Here is a 16,634-nt window from a genome sequence, read left to right as displayed (position 1 = left end):
TTACATAAAGTTTTGAGTGGAGTGTTTGGCTCATCGGAGTGATATTATTTTTTTAACTCTCAAAAAAAGACATCAAATGCTTTTGAAATCCATAAATTGTGTTAAATCATTGGAAAAATAGATCTAATTTTTGTATATGAGAATCACTGTCATTTTTGTCATGAAGTATCCATATCCGGGTAGTCCAATCAGTCTGGCACGCAAAGGCGGATGAAACATGCGGACTGATCGAAGATTGGCGGTAATGGGTATCTGCGGCTTGCGCGCCAGGCTGGCGTTGCAGTCTGAAAAGAGTTAGCACGGGAAATTAACATGTCATCATCACGACTGAGCCGCGCCCAGCACCAGCAGCAGCGGCTTTGATAAAATAACAACGCCGCGGAACAAGGGGGCTTTTTGCGCGGCCGCTTTGCTGTCAAGCGGCTGCTCTGCTGGTGAGTGTAGGTGGTTTCAGTGCACACTATACACTCAGATTTTCAAAATTGCTACAGAGTGCTGCAACGCACGGTGCTGTTTGCAGATGGATGATTGGCGTGTCACAGCCGCACGCTTGCTTTTTATATTTCATCGTAGCCTTTTCGAACTTTGCAACAAGCGCTGATTAATTTACTTGGAACGTGCTTGACGTTGACAGCGACCCTGACGGCCAAAGCGTGTATCGCCCGACAAAATTGGTCTACGCGGTCTACGCACGCGGCAGTCAATATTTTGGGTTTATTTGCTGCCGCTGATACTGGTTGCTTTGACAGGTCCCTTTCGTTGACCGATGAGGCCTTTTATTTTTTAACTCGTGTCATACTTGAAACGAACATGCTCCTGCTACTGAAACGTTTAATTTACCTTTTCGGACTGGCTCTCATTTTCAAAGGTCAAATGTTAGAAAAGCACTTCGTTAATTTTATTAGTATTGCGAATGAGGGAATATAGCATATATGTGTACAATTCTAAATATTTTAACTTAAAATAGCAACGTTTACAAGCTTTTCACTGCTATACTGGGTTGATCACGATGAGAGAAATCTAAATAAGGGGAAGAAATAAAAAACATCAACTAGAACTGTTAAATTGTTCTAAAAATTCGATTTTTACATGGTCTTAATTTGAGAGAGGCAAATTGCCTAAATAAATATTCAAACAATTTGATCATCTTGTAACGAGTGTTGGATACTCGTTTAGTTACAATGAGTATGTACCCCAAAATCTCGTTACAATCTGCTAGATGTGGTCAACAATTCAAATAAATCATCTTAATCGGTGAATTCAAATTAATTTCAATTGTTGCCCTGTATCAATTTATTTTAATGGATAAAATACATATTGAGGCCGTGAAAGCAGAAAGTTTCCACCTGGCCTTTCAAGAATTTCATAATTGTCAGACATTGAAAGCATTTTTCTCTCTGGACGAAAATGAAACAGGTCAACGCATTCTAGAAAAATTTATAAAAATATATAACATTTGAATTCCTGATCTCTTTAAGGACTAGATGGAAATAAACGGGGCTATGATTCATTCTGGCCTTCCATATAACAAATTCGTTATTTACAAATGATTTCATTTACATAGAGAGGGGCCAAAAAAGGGATTTGAAAAAATCAGTAAAAATGCCACTGGTTTCACCAAATAACAGACAATTGAAAATAAAACCGTCTAAAACAGACTAAATTTACAAAAATCGTCTAAAACCGACTAATTTGCTCTTAGAAACAGTCTAAAAATAGTCGACTATTTTAGCTAAAAAATCGTCTAAAATTCACAGCCCTAAATATAGCACGCACCGCTATAAGTGCTTAAAAAGTAGGCTCAGTTTATTTATAACGTTCAAGGAACAATGGGATGAATAATTATTTATGTTCAATCATAGAGGAAATTAACTTTAAATTATATTTTTGCGTGCGTTTGAAATAAACCACTTAGTATTTCAATTTTTTACGACCAGTAGAAATTACAGCTCGAAAATGATGTTTGTTTTCGCCTTTCACCGCTTTGTCTAGACGTCATTCGCCACCACCAGACAAATTATTGGATTTCCTTGCCTATCTCAGAATGAAAGACCCCTTTGCTCAGCGGCACGTGGTCTATGATCAGTGAGCTGTCAATAGCAAACGCACGCTCGTTACGCACTGAATATGTATAATATATGTCTGCCGCGAGAGTACTTTTTATTAGAAGTACGAAACAAAGCACTGCCGCCCATTCAAAGGCTCACGGGGGGCGCGCGTGTGATTGCCAGAGGCTAAAGTGATAATCTGAATATGCTCTGCTGCGGGTGTGTCTTTTCTAGAGCTCTCTCAATCAGTTGCTCTCGGTCGGTGGCGGCTGTTTCCTTTTGTGTATTACACGTTACAAGCGCTCTGCCCCCTGCTGACAACTCTAAATGCGTCATCTTTTGACAATTGCAATTTCTAGTCATCAATATCAACTCTGCAGTGCCAACATGAATGCCATCGACGCGCTCACGCTCCACTGCACCCCTTGTTGGAGTGAAGGGGAATCATGCTCTCTGTTCCTATCTTTTTGCACGATCAGCATGAAAAATTAAACTCGTCCGCAGCATAGCTAGTGCTGATTTGGTTTATTGATCGGTTTCCAAATTAATATAGGAGCCGTGGTGCATGGGAGGACTTATCGAAAGCTGCAGTTGCGCATTTGTTTGTTTCATCGGGCACTATCCCTTTTATACATTTTACCATACCAGGTCATATAGTGTAGCATTTCAATTTAAATGTATTTAATCGGTAATATGTGATCTATACAGAATTAAGAGCTGAAATGTCCAATTTGAAACACAATTTGAGTAAAAAGTATAGTAGTTAAAAATGCAAGATTCGTTGGCTTGAATCAAAAGGATTACGTCTCATGGAATAAAATGTTATCAATATGGCAGAAATGGCAATTATGCGGTCCCCCAGCTGCAAATATTTATAGCTCATTTAAATGGAATTAAACTGGTCACGTTAACGACACAGATTTAATCGATTTCTCGCTGGAATGTGTTGATTCGAAATAATTAGCTTATGACTCGACCAACACGCGTCCTGCAATCCGACCGACCGCAGCCTCCGTTCAGAAATAGCGAGAGTTGCGACAGCAGATTTTCATAATTAACGAACTGATTGAAAAGAGCTGGCACGGCTCGTCGGCATTCATATGCTAACAACAAAAACAAATAATCAGAGAGCCTTTTGAGTGTGCTCGTTCCGACGCAATTAAATCAAATAATTTTGTGCGAACTCGCCACGCTATTCATTAAACTTTCAAATGGAATAATTGATGCGTCCGCCATGACGCGTATTCGCTGAAGCAAAGGCAGGAAAAATCGCAAGCGACATGAAAAAACTCGCTCGCCGTTACCATTATAATTGGAGGGTTTGTTAAAATAAGCGACACGCCGTCGTCATTAATTCGCCCACATCTATATACGCAGACACAGACACACATACACACACACACACATGCGCACCCACAGTCAAAGACAAACACGCTTTTGCTTTTTGGTAAAGAAGCTGGCAGCTATAGGCTGCAATCGACAAAGGAGAGCTAAATTACCCGTCGACGTAGAATGTCAAAAAGTTGATTACATATCTCGCTTCAAAGGGGATGATTTCCAAAGCGCTGTTGCTGTCATTGCGCGCAGCCACTTTAATATAAAACTTTCGCCAGCCTAATTAATAATCGCGCGCTAATTACGCACCGGAAAAAGGCATCAAATTTTGCAGACGTGGCGGCATTCCTGGCTCTAGCAAATTCCTGGAAAGTTTGCTCGTCCTTTTTGAGAGGCCCCTTGCGAGGAGGTTTCTTTGCTGCTCCTGCCCTGCCGGCGATGAAACCGACTTCAAAGAGACTCTTGGGGTAAATGTAGCCCGCTGGGAAGAGAGAGTGAGAGAGAAAAAGGGGGTGGAGGGCTGGTTGGTTGGTTTCACAAAATGGGGTGGTCCTCGCTATGTGGTTGAATGAGATAAGCATCTTTTTCGCATCCCTGAAACACACATGTGTGTTTCACAACGTTATCGTTGGTTAAATTCAGAGTCAACTCAAATCGGGATGGGGAGCTCTGTCCCGACCTAAAATCAAAGATAAAGAAGAGGTCTAAAAATACCCTAAGAAATTAATTTTTGTCCACAGGGGAACTCGCAATTTTTTAGTTTTTGAAACTTAAAAAATTGACCAAAATTAAAATTAGTTGGTTTGTAAGCCATCAGTTATTGTTGTTATAGCTGTCGAGCATTCAGACCACGGTAGGTTATTCAAACTCCATTTTATGGTAAAAAAAACACCAACTTTGAAACTGTGGGCTTTGAGGAGCCGTGACAGAAATGCATCTTTTCTTATAGTTTCTAATCTTTATTGCACGACTATCTAATCTAAAAGCTATCTAATCTAAAGCACGATCATGGTCGGAGAGAACACATTCGTTTCGACTGCTGTTGTGCGAGGATATAAAGGTGCAGTAAGGACGCAGCGCTTATCGCACACCTTTAAACTGCCACCTGGTGATTCAGGTTTAATGCAAACTAATTGCTACGATAGTAGTGACGAGAAGGCACCACATGTACCCCCTTTTGAGACTGGAGGTCATACATACAGAAATGGAATGAACAATCGTTTGATGAAAATTTTTAGAGGCCGATGCGTCCAGACGGTGGTCTATTACACTTTGAAGTTGGTGCTGAAAAAAGTTATATTAAAGGTCGGAAAACTGGTATCATACAATTTTCTCACGACATTTCTTATCTTGTAAAAAGATTATCAATTTCCTGTCTGGACCGGTAAGGGGGGCTATGCAATGTCGCGAAGTCGACGTGTACATGCGGGTTCATTTTAATTCAGGCGCTTGTGGCTATTTGTTTTTCCATTTTTCATCATCATAGCAAGAGAGAGCAGGCGAATATATATATACCGTTCCCACTTCAAAGCCTTTTCATGATTCATTGCTGGCGCTCGCAGATTACACCGGGGTTGCTCTGTTGCTTTTCATTTGTATATTATTTGCGGCCCCACGGATTCAACTCGCTGCAGCTCGTTTGTTAAATTTATCGTGCTACAACAGGTAAAATAATGGGCATTAATAATGTTTATTTTTCTCTCGCACACATTGCTGCCAAACAAACAAATTCAGCTCTCGGCGTCGCCCTTTTATTTGGCGAACGCTGACGGAATTAATACACCAACGTTCACTTTCCCTTTTTTTCTGGCACTTGACTAGAACTAGAGTGTTGATATTAGGACCTCAATTGGCTGCTGATGAACTTGTTGAGGAGTCCAAAAATGTTTTTTTTATTCCGGTTGGAAACAACACAGATATCAGGAAAGTGTCAATTGATGCACGGAAACAAACTGAAAAACTAATTTTAGATTTGACAGAAGACTACCAGTTTACAAATTATATAGATTAATTTTCATAATAGGTCTCAGCCGAGAGATTTAAGGCGGCGGCTGGCCATTTTCACCGGTGACTAGCGCGGCTGGCAATATTTTAAACGCGAAGTTTCAACGGTCCAAAGGGCCGGAAGACATTATTTATTCCTCCTGCACTTTTTAATTTTTGACCCCTTTTTCATCGGCGGCTGGCGCAGCTTAGCCAGATTGCGGCTGACGGTTGCCCACCTGATCGAAAATTTGCCGGCTGGCGCGGTGTGGCGCGGCTGGCTGAGACCTCTAATTTTCATTATTCAAATAGTTCGTATTTTCCTTCAATGATGGGCATTTTATCTTGCGTAAACAAAAAACTGAAATATTAATAGTTGCGAGGATTTTACAAACCATTAATCATCTTCATTTACATCGATTGAACACAGGAAATCAATAAATCATAGTAAAAAACAATATATTTGAGATATATGCCATATTTAAACAATAAAACACAAGTCAAACACAGTTCATTGCTCGCTTGTTCCTTTGAGAACAGTGATGCTCACACATAGAATCGCTTTCATAATGCCTGAAGATTTTCCTCCTTTCGAGTTATGCAACCAGTTGATCACACTTGAGTTCTAACTCGGTGCGTGATGTATCTCTTCCTTAAATACGAGTCTGCCTGCGCTTCTTGGCGTCGATTAATTATGTCTGCGAGCAGCTGATGGCAATAATTCTCTGTAAGATCTGACTCTCGCAATGACACTTTCCAATTAAAATCGACTGTAAATCAAAAACATGTAAAGCCCGCCAATTAAGATAACAACCAACAAGTGGGACGTAAGTAGGGAGGAATTTTGCACAGTAAATTGCTCTTGGCGTTGATGTAAAAACGGCAGGATTGTTTCGTGATGAATTATTTGTCAAGCTTCGTGTTTCCATGATTTACCGCAAAGAGAATTTATGACAAGTTTGGGGTTTGTGCAGCTGAAAATAAACAAAGGACTAGTATACACACCATGGCAGAAGTGATTGTTCGTTGCGGCTATTATAAAAAATTCATTTGGCGCCCGAGTGCGTTGCAAATTTACATAAACGAACATAAAAAGTAGTTAAGGTTTAGCATATTAGTCGCATGAACTTGCCGGGAATATAAGAAGGTGCGCCCTAAAATCTCGGTGCCACCCGCCTCCTCCTCTTACAGCGGACTTCGACGACGCGAGAGAGTAAAAAGAGAGGACACGTCGGTCGTCCTCGTCGCTCGGAAAAGAAGTTTTCCCATTATTATGCAAACGCCTTTCCCTTTTTTAAGTATATTCCACGCGGCGACGCAAAAGAGAATGGTGCGTGTGCAGCGCGCAGAGAGCATTATTTGCCGGAAATAGGCTGCCATTTCTTTTTCACCTGATGTGCCGCGCCCTGCCATTATGCATTCCTCCACACGCAGAATCGCGTTGCTACATGCGTCTCGGTTTAATATAAAAACACGGTGTGATACTGCTGCTCTACATTTTTAACACTCTTTAGTGCCGTGCCGCCCTTTTGAAGTTGTGCACAGCGTAACAACACTCCTCAGTCTGCCTCTAAATTTATCACCGCGGCTGCGAGAAAGTGAGAGTGCGCGAGAATGTGAAATATACTCGCTTTTTGTTATAATAACAACCAACAAAAAGCGAAAAGTCGGCACATACAAATACGGCAACATTTTTGCTCTGCACGTTGATATATTACTTGACTCCCAACAACAAAGTGAGTGCCATATAATGAATGAAATGATGAGCGCGTTGCAAATTTCTAGTAATTTCTCTCTAACAAACGACAGGACGAAAAGTCAAAGGGCAAAGTCATCATTTGTGATTTTAATAAAAATTGCTGCTGGAACGGACGTGTCTAAAATTCAGTCTGGACACATTTTCTGTTTCAGTTTAATTAAATCTCAATCCACTGTGACATCAACATCGAGAGTTTTTCAAACCAGTACTGGCGAATATGGTGAATTTCAGAGTTTGATGCAAACATTTACACAGCCCCTCTGTTAGCAACCAATTACAATCAAAACTGTTGTTAAAACTCTTGGAATAGTTGGAAACAAAATCGTGCCGAGCTCTCCACTCTGGAATCCGCGCGCGCGCGCGCGTATTGTGTAGCAAAGCAAACCTCCGCAGCAGCGCATGGGACCGCAAACCACTCGCTTTTTTCACCAGGCCTTGCTCCGTCGTTTCGCCAGATACGGCTGGCGCGCGCACACATCACCGGCAGTTCAAATAATTATACAAAACCTCTGGCTGCCAGGTTCTGATTACTGAGCCGCGCGCGCTTTTGTAAACACAAAACCACGAGGGATGAACAAAGCCCAGCAAGGCGGAGCAGAACAGAATCAATCAACCTGCCCGCCATGGCTGCTGCTGGCTCTGTACCGTGCTTTTTAATTACCAAGGCGGAATGCCAAATATTCGCCAACGGCCAGCTCCGTGAAATTTAAATCGCAGAAATTGTCTAGCTCTGGTATATCGGAGATGTCAGAATTATGCAACCTGCTTGCCCCAGGTGCGTCAAGGTTGCATAATTATAACGCTTTGCATATTGCGGCAGCTTTCTCTCGGGGTTTCTAGTTAAACCTTGAAAAACGTTCCTTAAGCGAGTTATCCTAGTGGTGTTTCTAGAGCGGAATGTTGTTGATCATTTCAGGTGAATACCACGGCTTGGAGCTGCTGAATGGCGGTGTCGGCAAAAGCGGCAGCACCCAGAGCAACGCACAGGCTGCCGTCTATGGTGAGTGTTAAATTCTTTTCCAATTGGCTCTTTGAATAGCAGAAGCTACCTATCGTCACTTGTTAAAGCGTGGAAGCTATTAACCAAGGAAAATCGCTAAGAAGGTGCTTTCTAAACGAGTTTCCGCTGCTGTTGGGGTAAATAAGTTATGGAGTAATTGGAGGAGCGGAACTCCAATAATAGGGCAGTTGTTGCCATTGAAAACGGAAAGCGGAGGAAGAGGCCAAGTAGAGCCTTCTGCATGCGGCTTCCAGCGTCAATTTGAACCGGTGTGCGGTGGCTCGCCTATGCTGCTACTGCGTTGTCTATTATTTACGCCACTGCAAATTGAACACTGGTTGAGAAAAGCCAATAGTAGAGGCCTGCGAAGGAAAGCTTCCTCCACTTGAAATCCAATCTCAATGTTTAATGAGCTGCATCTTGTGCTGCCATTTTATCGACCTCCGGAATGCACTGGCAGCACACGAGATAAGTGAAGAGTTCTCTTTTCTCAGAAGAGAGATCCTCATCGTAATTGATGGGAAACCGAAGGCTGTTTTATATCGATTCCAAGCAATTTGTCCGAGTCATCAAGTTATCTTATCATTGAGGTGTGCATTTTTATTGAAAAGCAATATAAAATTCATGCAGCCACAAAAACGGCCGGAACGGACTTGAAAGCATCTCGCTCCAGAAACAATCCCGGATGTTGCAGATCTCTAGCCAATCCTGCGAGAGTGGAGAGGCAAGTAAACGACCATAATCATCAATATGCTCTCTGGGCGCGCTGTTCCCGTGTCTTTTTTCTCGCACCATGAGCGCGGTTTGTCAGCGTCTCCGCCTCATTTCTTCACTATCGGCAATCAATACATCTGCAAGCCTTAAATGGGCAGGCAGAGGGGCCGGAGCGATCGTTCGACGCACCCGCTTTATGTACCGCTGCATGACGGACGGACTGAAACCAACATGGAGCAACGCACACATTTTCTGCAGTCAGTCGACCAATTTGCCAACGTGCTCAAAGAAAATTCCTCTCGCTAAGCCCCCATTTAAAAGGGAATTTCCTCGGGCGACTCGAACACAAAAAGCAGCGCATAGCCTGAAAGATTCACCGCTTGCGGGGAAATTTGTTTGTGTGCATACAAACGTGCCTTCATTTTTTTTTCTCGTTTTCTTCGGTCTGTGCATCGAAAATATTTATCGTGAATAATAAGGGTTGCTCCTTCCTGCCGCCGCACATGCTTGACGCTGATTTGGCCCAAAATGAAGTTGACGTGCTCTTTCGAGAATTCGAGCGAAAATCCTTTCCCCACTGCCGTCACCGCAACGTCAAAGCTGATTCGATTTCAACAAAAGCTGCTCGGCTCTTTTCCATTTTTGCTTTGACGTCGGAGTCGCGTTGGTGCTTATTTATTATTAAAATTCGAAACCGATGCGCCAGTCAAGCCTCTCGTGCGCCTCACCTGCCGTCAAAGCTCATTTGCCCATTATTGAGAGTTTTAGCAACCGCCCCAGGCAATTTTGATCAAAAAGCAGCAGCACCAAGCAGCCATTTCCTCCATCTTTTACCTTCATTACGTGTAAGATTTTGCTGCTCCCAACGAACCGTCACAATATTTTTGTCTTAATTAACGAGACCTGCCGGCCGCACGGGAAGAATCGTTAAAATATTTATCTCGGGTGAAATATAATACGGTAGGAGAAGCAGAGGAAATCAAAATAAACGAGGCCTGCCCGAGGGATTCGCAGCATGGTTTCAGGTTTTCCACCTTTTTGCGCTGCGCATTAGGGCCGCGAGAAAAGTATTTCATACATTCCCAACCTAAATTGTCAGTTTGAAAGCAGAATTATTTTAAAAATCTGACTTTCAGGTGCACTAATCAAGCCAAGATGATAGCCACACCGGATATTTGATACTCTTTTGAGAGGATAGTTTGCTTTGACACTGAAAAGCAATTCTTCCTTCTCGAACTGAACCGCCTGCAAGCGTTTTTTCGTGCCAGTAGAGAGCTCGGTTTTGGCGTGTTTCCAAGTTGCCTGAAGTCGACGAGTGCTTGAATTTTGGGTTGAAGCATAACTATGGTTCCATGCAATTCAATTAAAATGACTCGGAGCAGCAACTTGTTGTTCTAAACTCAATATCGTTAATTAGTTTCAAAATACAGCATGCCATTTACTCTGGTTCTCCAGTCTGCAGGGCAATCGACCTGCCAGTTAAATAATCAAATGCAGAAAATAAAATATCAAAAGAGGGCGAGTTGGTTATAAATTTTATTTTTTAAATAAAAGAAAAATCTGATTTGGATGTCTTCTCCTATTTCGCACAACCCCAAGGCTGGCGTTAATCAGCGTTGATTGCCTAACTTTAATTCATATCATGTTCAGGTGAATCTCTCTACCGCTTCTCGCCATTTTCCCAGGTGAGATGTCTGTCTTCGTGCTAGCGCGCCTCGTAATAACTTGGTCGCTTTCTTTTTTCGGAGAAAAAGCAGCAGGACCGGCGCCGCTTCGATCTCTCTTGAGGGTTCACCACTCTCCGCAAGAATTATGGGATACATGGCTAGAACACCAGCGAAAATTCAGCCCGTTCCTTTTACAAGGGTGGATCGTGAAATGAGTATTTTACATCTTGCTAGATTTTGTCTGCTCGTAGTTTCGAAAGTCGTATGAGCTACTTTTCTCTGACAGTTTTATTTTTGATTTAGGAAGATTTGAGCGAGCAAACTTGAAACGAGGACGTTGAGCATTATTTATTTAGTGCTCTCCCGCTTTTCAAATACCCCAGACGCAGGCTGAGAATGCCGATAAAATCTCGCGCTCCCCTCGTGTACAAAACTTGCTTCTCATTTTTTTTCTCAAAAGTTTTTACTTTCAATCGGCAGTACTTAGATATGGCTTATGCTCCGGCATTTATGGATTTAATGGTTTAAGTGTTTCCATTCCACGAAATCAGCCTGCATTGCAGCATTGGAAAAATATTTCTTAATGGCTATTTCAAACTCCACTCTTATCTCGAGACCCTCTTTTCAATCAGCTTCACTTTGTGCAAGCTAATGCACGCTTTTTACTGCAAAAGACTTAAATTTCTCTATACGTTATCTCACGCTGGAATCTGTCTGCAAAATTAATTTAGCAGCTGTTTTGAATAAAAATGAACACAGCTCAGAGCGGAGCCCTTGTCGCCAGCAGCGTCGGCAAAGCCTTGGTGAGTGGCGTGGAGGAAAGTGCAGCAAATTTGCATATAAATAGAGTGCAACGTGCTGGAGAAATAATAAAACACGCAAGAGATGATGCCACAGAAGCAGAGGCGGGAAAGTTTGTCTTGGGAGCGGCAGCTCGCTCCTCTGGTGCTGCTTATCACACCTATTGTGTGTGCCCGCCCTTGTATTAAATGTATTGTGGACCGTGATTTACTCTTCAAGGGTTAAATAGCAACAGCACATTCATCCTTCCCGGCAAACGTGGTGGAAAAAGGGCCCTCGCGATGGATGGTAACACGTGCATTCCAAGACCGTGCTTTCAATTATTATGCAAAATATCGCGGCGGAAGCAGGCGAGCTCGAGGTGCTTTTTCTCGAGGAAAAACGCAAAAAAGCTACAGGTGACACACTCCTGAGTAATTTTTCCGGCATTTTGCAGGTTATTGGTTTTCCTCCCTCGCCAACTTTTCCTTCCGCTGTGTGCATATTCATCCCCAAGTGGAAAAATGCCTTCACTCGTTTGTGAGAGACATTAAATTGAGATTCGCCTCCTCACTCAGCTCCTTTAGCGTTCAATGTTAACACAAACAGATATAATTCATTTATGCCTTCGTGTCTTTTTACGATTACTTGAGACTGCGGTGCGTACCTCTTTTCGAGTCCACAAAGTATTTCCATTTCATTCCAACAGGGAAGAATAAGAGCAATAATATGTCAGCTTCTCAGCCAGCGCCTTTGAACTCGGTTCGCGATCCGTGAAAGAACAGCAGGTGAGCACATCATCCCTGCCGAGCTGCGGCGTTCTGGCGGCTTGTGATAATAATTTTAGTCGGTCACACATGCATACAATGCAGCAAGTTGGTCCCGGCTATCATTTAGGTGAAATTACGCATTGATAAACACACCCACGGACTAGTATTGCCCATTTCAAAGCCATTATCCCCGCAGTTTGACGCTCTGTGGCGGAAATATTTCGGCTTTGGTGGCGCTGATAAAATATTCATGTGCTGGTGATACGGCTCTGCAGGAATTTAATCAATACAAAATTTCATACGCCATTGAATAATCCAATAAATGAACGGCGCATCAGGCACATCACCAAGTAATTCCATCATCAGCGCTCGGTCAAACGCTCGCCGAGTTGAAACAATAATTTCCATTGCCACGAACGACCGACGAAGCAGCTTTTACATTCGGTCCAGCAAATAAAACGAAAGCCGCGGTACACTCTGTTTTCGCACTCGGCACCACACAACGTCCATTTTGGGACAATTATAACTTTACTGTGTGTGTGTGTGTGTGTGTCATTATTGATGTCAAATGTGCTTAGCTCTCCCTTGCGCGAGCGATATTTCACCCAAAGCTCAGCTTTATGGCTCAGTCAATGAATGCACCGCTACACTTATTTTTGCACCGAGGTATTTGCGATGATTATAAATGGGCGGAATGGGCTATAAATGTCAACGTACTGTGATCTGTCCGCAATTAGCCCACAAACTTCCTTTTACGTATTTAATTAGTTGGATCTGTGACGATGTAATTGGAAATTTTCACATAAAGGGCCACATAAATTTAAATACAAGTTTGTGTTTGATCAGATGAAGATGAATAATATATTATGACGAATGATTATCACCGCTAAATTGATACCATGACATGTCATTTGATGTTTCCACAGCTAATGAAAATTACAAATTGCAATCATGTTCTCTGCAAAGAGTTTTAAATAACTCTGCGGTAAAGTGTTACCTATTAACAGTCAACCTGTAGACAAAAATTCCAAAGAACGCGTCTCCGCGGATCGAAAGTTAATCCGAGCTTCTGTACAACGTGTCGGAATTCTCATAATGCATGTTTTTCAAGCGACTCAGCGCCCACCTATTTATACTCTAGAGGCGTTAAAAGGGCGCGGCAGGGAATAATAAAAATAATGTGGGCAATAAGTAAAAGTAAAAGCTCGAGGCAACCAACGGCACAGCGGCGACGGCGCAATAATAATTCTGAGCGCAGGATTAAAGCCGGCTTAGCGCAAGTGAATCTGGGCATGCACTCTAATAAAATAAAACAGGGGCCGGCTACCTGTATCAATTTAAGAGCCACTCGGGCCGTCGCCGATTGATGTGTGTTATCATTAGCTATTATGAACGGACGCGCGCACCATTTACGGCCGGGTGTGGTTTTATTTTATCCTAAAAGCAGCCGCCGGTGCGCGCACGAAGCGCCAAATTGAATTAATTTCAAGGAGCCACCGCCACACTGCAGCTTTCCGAGCTACTGATAAAAATCTGGGTTCCGTCCTACGCGCCAAAGGAATCAATACCTCGTTGTCTGGAGCTATTTATCTAAAGCAAGAAGAATAGGTGGGTCGACCGTCGGAAAGAAACTTGACGTCATCTTCGGCCTGATTTGCATACAACACGACTTGAAATGTTCATTTGTGATGCTCTGGCGGAAATATTCAATTATATTTGCAGTTCAAAGTTGATGACATTTTTTGCCTCCATTCACAACCCGCTGAATTATATATTTGTAAACTGAATTTATCAGAGAAATTGATGGAATAATTTTTTTGGGTAAGGTAAAAACGATATCATTTTTGCTGAGCTCCTATCCACTAACGCGTGACTTGAAATATGATTTAAAAGTAATTAAAAAATGTCTTAAATTGTGGATTTTGATTTCGTTCACGGGAAAGTTAAATTCACACAAAATGTTAATATGACATTTAATTGTTGCTTATAGGCATATTCATATTTTTACAGTGATTTTTCAGTTGATTTTTTTTTGTCAAAATTCTGTTTTTTTAACATTTTATATTGAAATAAATAGTAGAAATATAATCGATTTTATTTGCCCTGTATTTTTTTAATTGAAAATTCACAGAAATTTCGCGAAAAATAACGCTATTTACAATTACGATCGCGTGGGTCGTTAGTCTGTAAAGTTTATTTTACGGCAACTTTTTTTCAAAAAGATTTTAATATGTAGCCTATTAGTACTAGATCAATTTGGGAATAGGTTGAAAATAATTTGTAGCTCCGGACAATGTGATATTTTTTGGAACGTTTGGCACACAACAAAATGATAAAAATGTATAAATGACAACAGATTCTTTTTGTGATTTGACGTTTGAACAGTGACCCTTTTAAAATTTTAATTAATTATAGAAACTTGATATTCTGCAGTTAATAACGTCCTTGGCTGAAAATAAATCATGCCGTTCTTTTTAATTTGTGCACAATCGAAACTTGACGACCGTATATGCAAACGAATGCGATTTTACGGACAACGTCAATCACCTGACACGATTTAGCCGATTGTGTGTCCGTCAATAAATGGACTTCGCTTGCTTGACTGTCGTGATTGCGTGTCAAATTATAGAGCACTTTCCACTCGCAATTGGATTCTAAAAAGGCTCTAGCCAACGTTGTTTTCCTCAATTGATGAAAGAATGGGATAAAGATTGGGTCACCGCGATTTCCACCGCTCCAGATTACGCCAACAGAACAACAGAACACTCGATTAACAGTTTCAACAGGCGAAACTTGGCCGAGTTGAGATCTGTTTGTTCTGTATTGGTTTTGCAGAGGAAAGTGTTGCACTTTATCTCGGCCTCCGTTGGGAAACCGCCTTGCGTTTCTCGTGCAGTGCAGAAGCACACGGTGTCTTGGCAAATTTGCAGCAGGCAGCACTTTTGCACCTCCGTTGGTGTGGCGGTAATCTGCTGAAGTAACACCAAAGTTGCTAACAATAAGTACACAGTGTGCAAAAGCAATCACGCAGCGCGCCAGCAGCAGCTCGCTGATTAGCCGATGCAAGAATCGCGTTTTCGCGCACGCTAAATGGCTAATGACTCGGATTCCTGATGAATCTGCCGCGCTCCGCACAGCCAAGATGGGTTCGCTCGCAGGCAAATATTTGCTTTTGAGTGGAGTTCAGGGTGCAGAGTGTCTGAGTTTTACAGCACAATGAGCCGGCGGGGAGCAGTTCATGCGTTAAATTAATTTAATTTGCGGAGCCACCGCACAATGCGAAAATGCTGTCCGCCCTTCCCTCTCTGCTGCCGTGAATACTTTTTCCTTTGTAGCGTTTGCCGCGTCGAGAGGCGGCTGGAAATTAATGAGAGAAAATGATTTTAATGCAGGCAAGTGTTTGGCCAGCGCAAATATTGCGGAGTGGACGTTGGTCATAATAAATTCGGTCAACAACACACTGCGTGCTCGTGCTTCAGTTTGTGGCTTTGCTGTTGTCTTTGCTCTAAAAATTACGCTGCTGCCAGCCTGCTCTGCTTACGCTAGCAATTAATGGAACGTTCGCTCGTTGGAACATTGACCTCGCCTGTTTGCTGTTCGGAGATTGCAAAGCTAGTTTTGTTTAGTGCCAGTGCCTGTGCCTGCCGATTTTCACGAGCACATAGCGCTCATGCGAATACTTTGTGGTACGATTTCACCTTTGGGAAATTAGGGAGCATCCGATTGAAATTTTGGTATGTGTTCTACTGGAAGAAAATAAACACACAAAAAATTGTAAACGTTGACAGCACAAATTTGTGGCCATTTTTGCGTGGGGTTTTTGGCATTCGTATTTGATTGTTTCAAATTGGACATTTCTCACTGTCAGAAATAAAAAATTTATATAAAAAGTATTATATCTCCTTGTTTGTGTCAGTGAGTCTTAACTTGATTCTGTCCTTGTACCAGGTTGAGCTATCGATTTTAAACCGTTTCAAAGTATCTACAATTGACAACCTTAGAATGGGACAATCATTTTTTCAAAGGAAATAAACAATAAAATTATTATGGCTGCAAAACATAGTGCAGCAATCGTTGATTGAGAGGAAGCCGAGGGTGGCTGGCGTATTATTCTCGTCGGTGAACGATCCTTTCCAGGCAGTGGAATCCAATCAACGCCAAATTGCATACCCCGGCTGCACAATGGTGTCGCACGCTGGTTGTTGCAGCCTGTCGTTTTTACACTATCTGTGCTCAAAACAAACCCAATCAAAGCGCGAGCGGCGCGCGAGGCTTCTGTTTGGATTGCATTCGTCGGGCGGAACACAATCCAGTGAAGCAGGAAAAGCGAGCGAACACTTGTGCTTAGTGGCTCTATAGGTAGGTGTGTTATTCGAGTGCGCGAGCAGTTTGCTGTTGCAAATATCAACGCAGGGATGAGGCTGGCGCTCGCTGTTGCCAACCATTTCGCATCATGATAAAAGCTCTGAAGGCACATACACACATAAAAAGTTGCACGGTATTTGAACAATGCTGAAAAAGTTGCCGCGATGCTGGTGTGTGTGATCCTGTGTGTGTGTTGAGAGAGAGCGCGCGCGC

The 16,634-nt window shown here is 42.3% G+C and overlaps 2 protein-coding genes across 7 annotated transcripts in view; one reads left to right on the top strand and one right to left on the bottom strand.

Annotated features, from left to right (window-relative positions):
• Positions 1-1,082, bottom strand: part of Mic26-27 (MICOS subunit 26/27) — a 266,434-nt gene extending 265,352 nt beyond the window's left edge. Inside the window, exon 1 of the mRNA XM_065481673.1 lies at positions 1,078-1,082. The gene's annotated coding sequence lies outside the window, so the exon portion shown is untranslated. The remainder of the gene's footprint in view (positions 1-1,077) is intronic.
• Positions 1-16,634, top strand: part of Ten-a (tenascin accessory) — a 336,505-nt gene that overhangs the window by 208,069 nt on the left and 111,802 nt on the right. For 5 of the 6 annotated variants that reach the window (XM_065481647.1, XM_065481649.1, XM_065481648.1 and 2 more), the window contains one exon: positions 8,042-8,125. The exons of the other annotated variant lie outside the window; for it this stretch is intronic. In XM_065481647.1, coding sequence (XP_065337719.1) covers positions 8,042-8,125 — 84 coding nt within the window. The remainder of the gene's footprint in view (positions 1-8,041; positions 8,126-16,634) is intronic. 6 annotated transcript variants of the gene reach the window in all.

This window comes from Cloeon dipterum, chromosome 2 (genome assembly GCF_949628265.1).
Source record: "Cloeon dipterum chromosome 2, ieCloDipt1.1, whole genome shotgun sequence".
In the NCBI taxonomy this organism is placed as follows: Eukaryota; Metazoa; Arthropoda; class Insecta; order Ephemeroptera; family Baetidae; genus Cloeon; species Cloeon dipterum.
The sequence above is the reverse complement of the archived record's forward strand: the minus strand, read 5'-3'. Positions and strand labels throughout refer to the sequence as shown.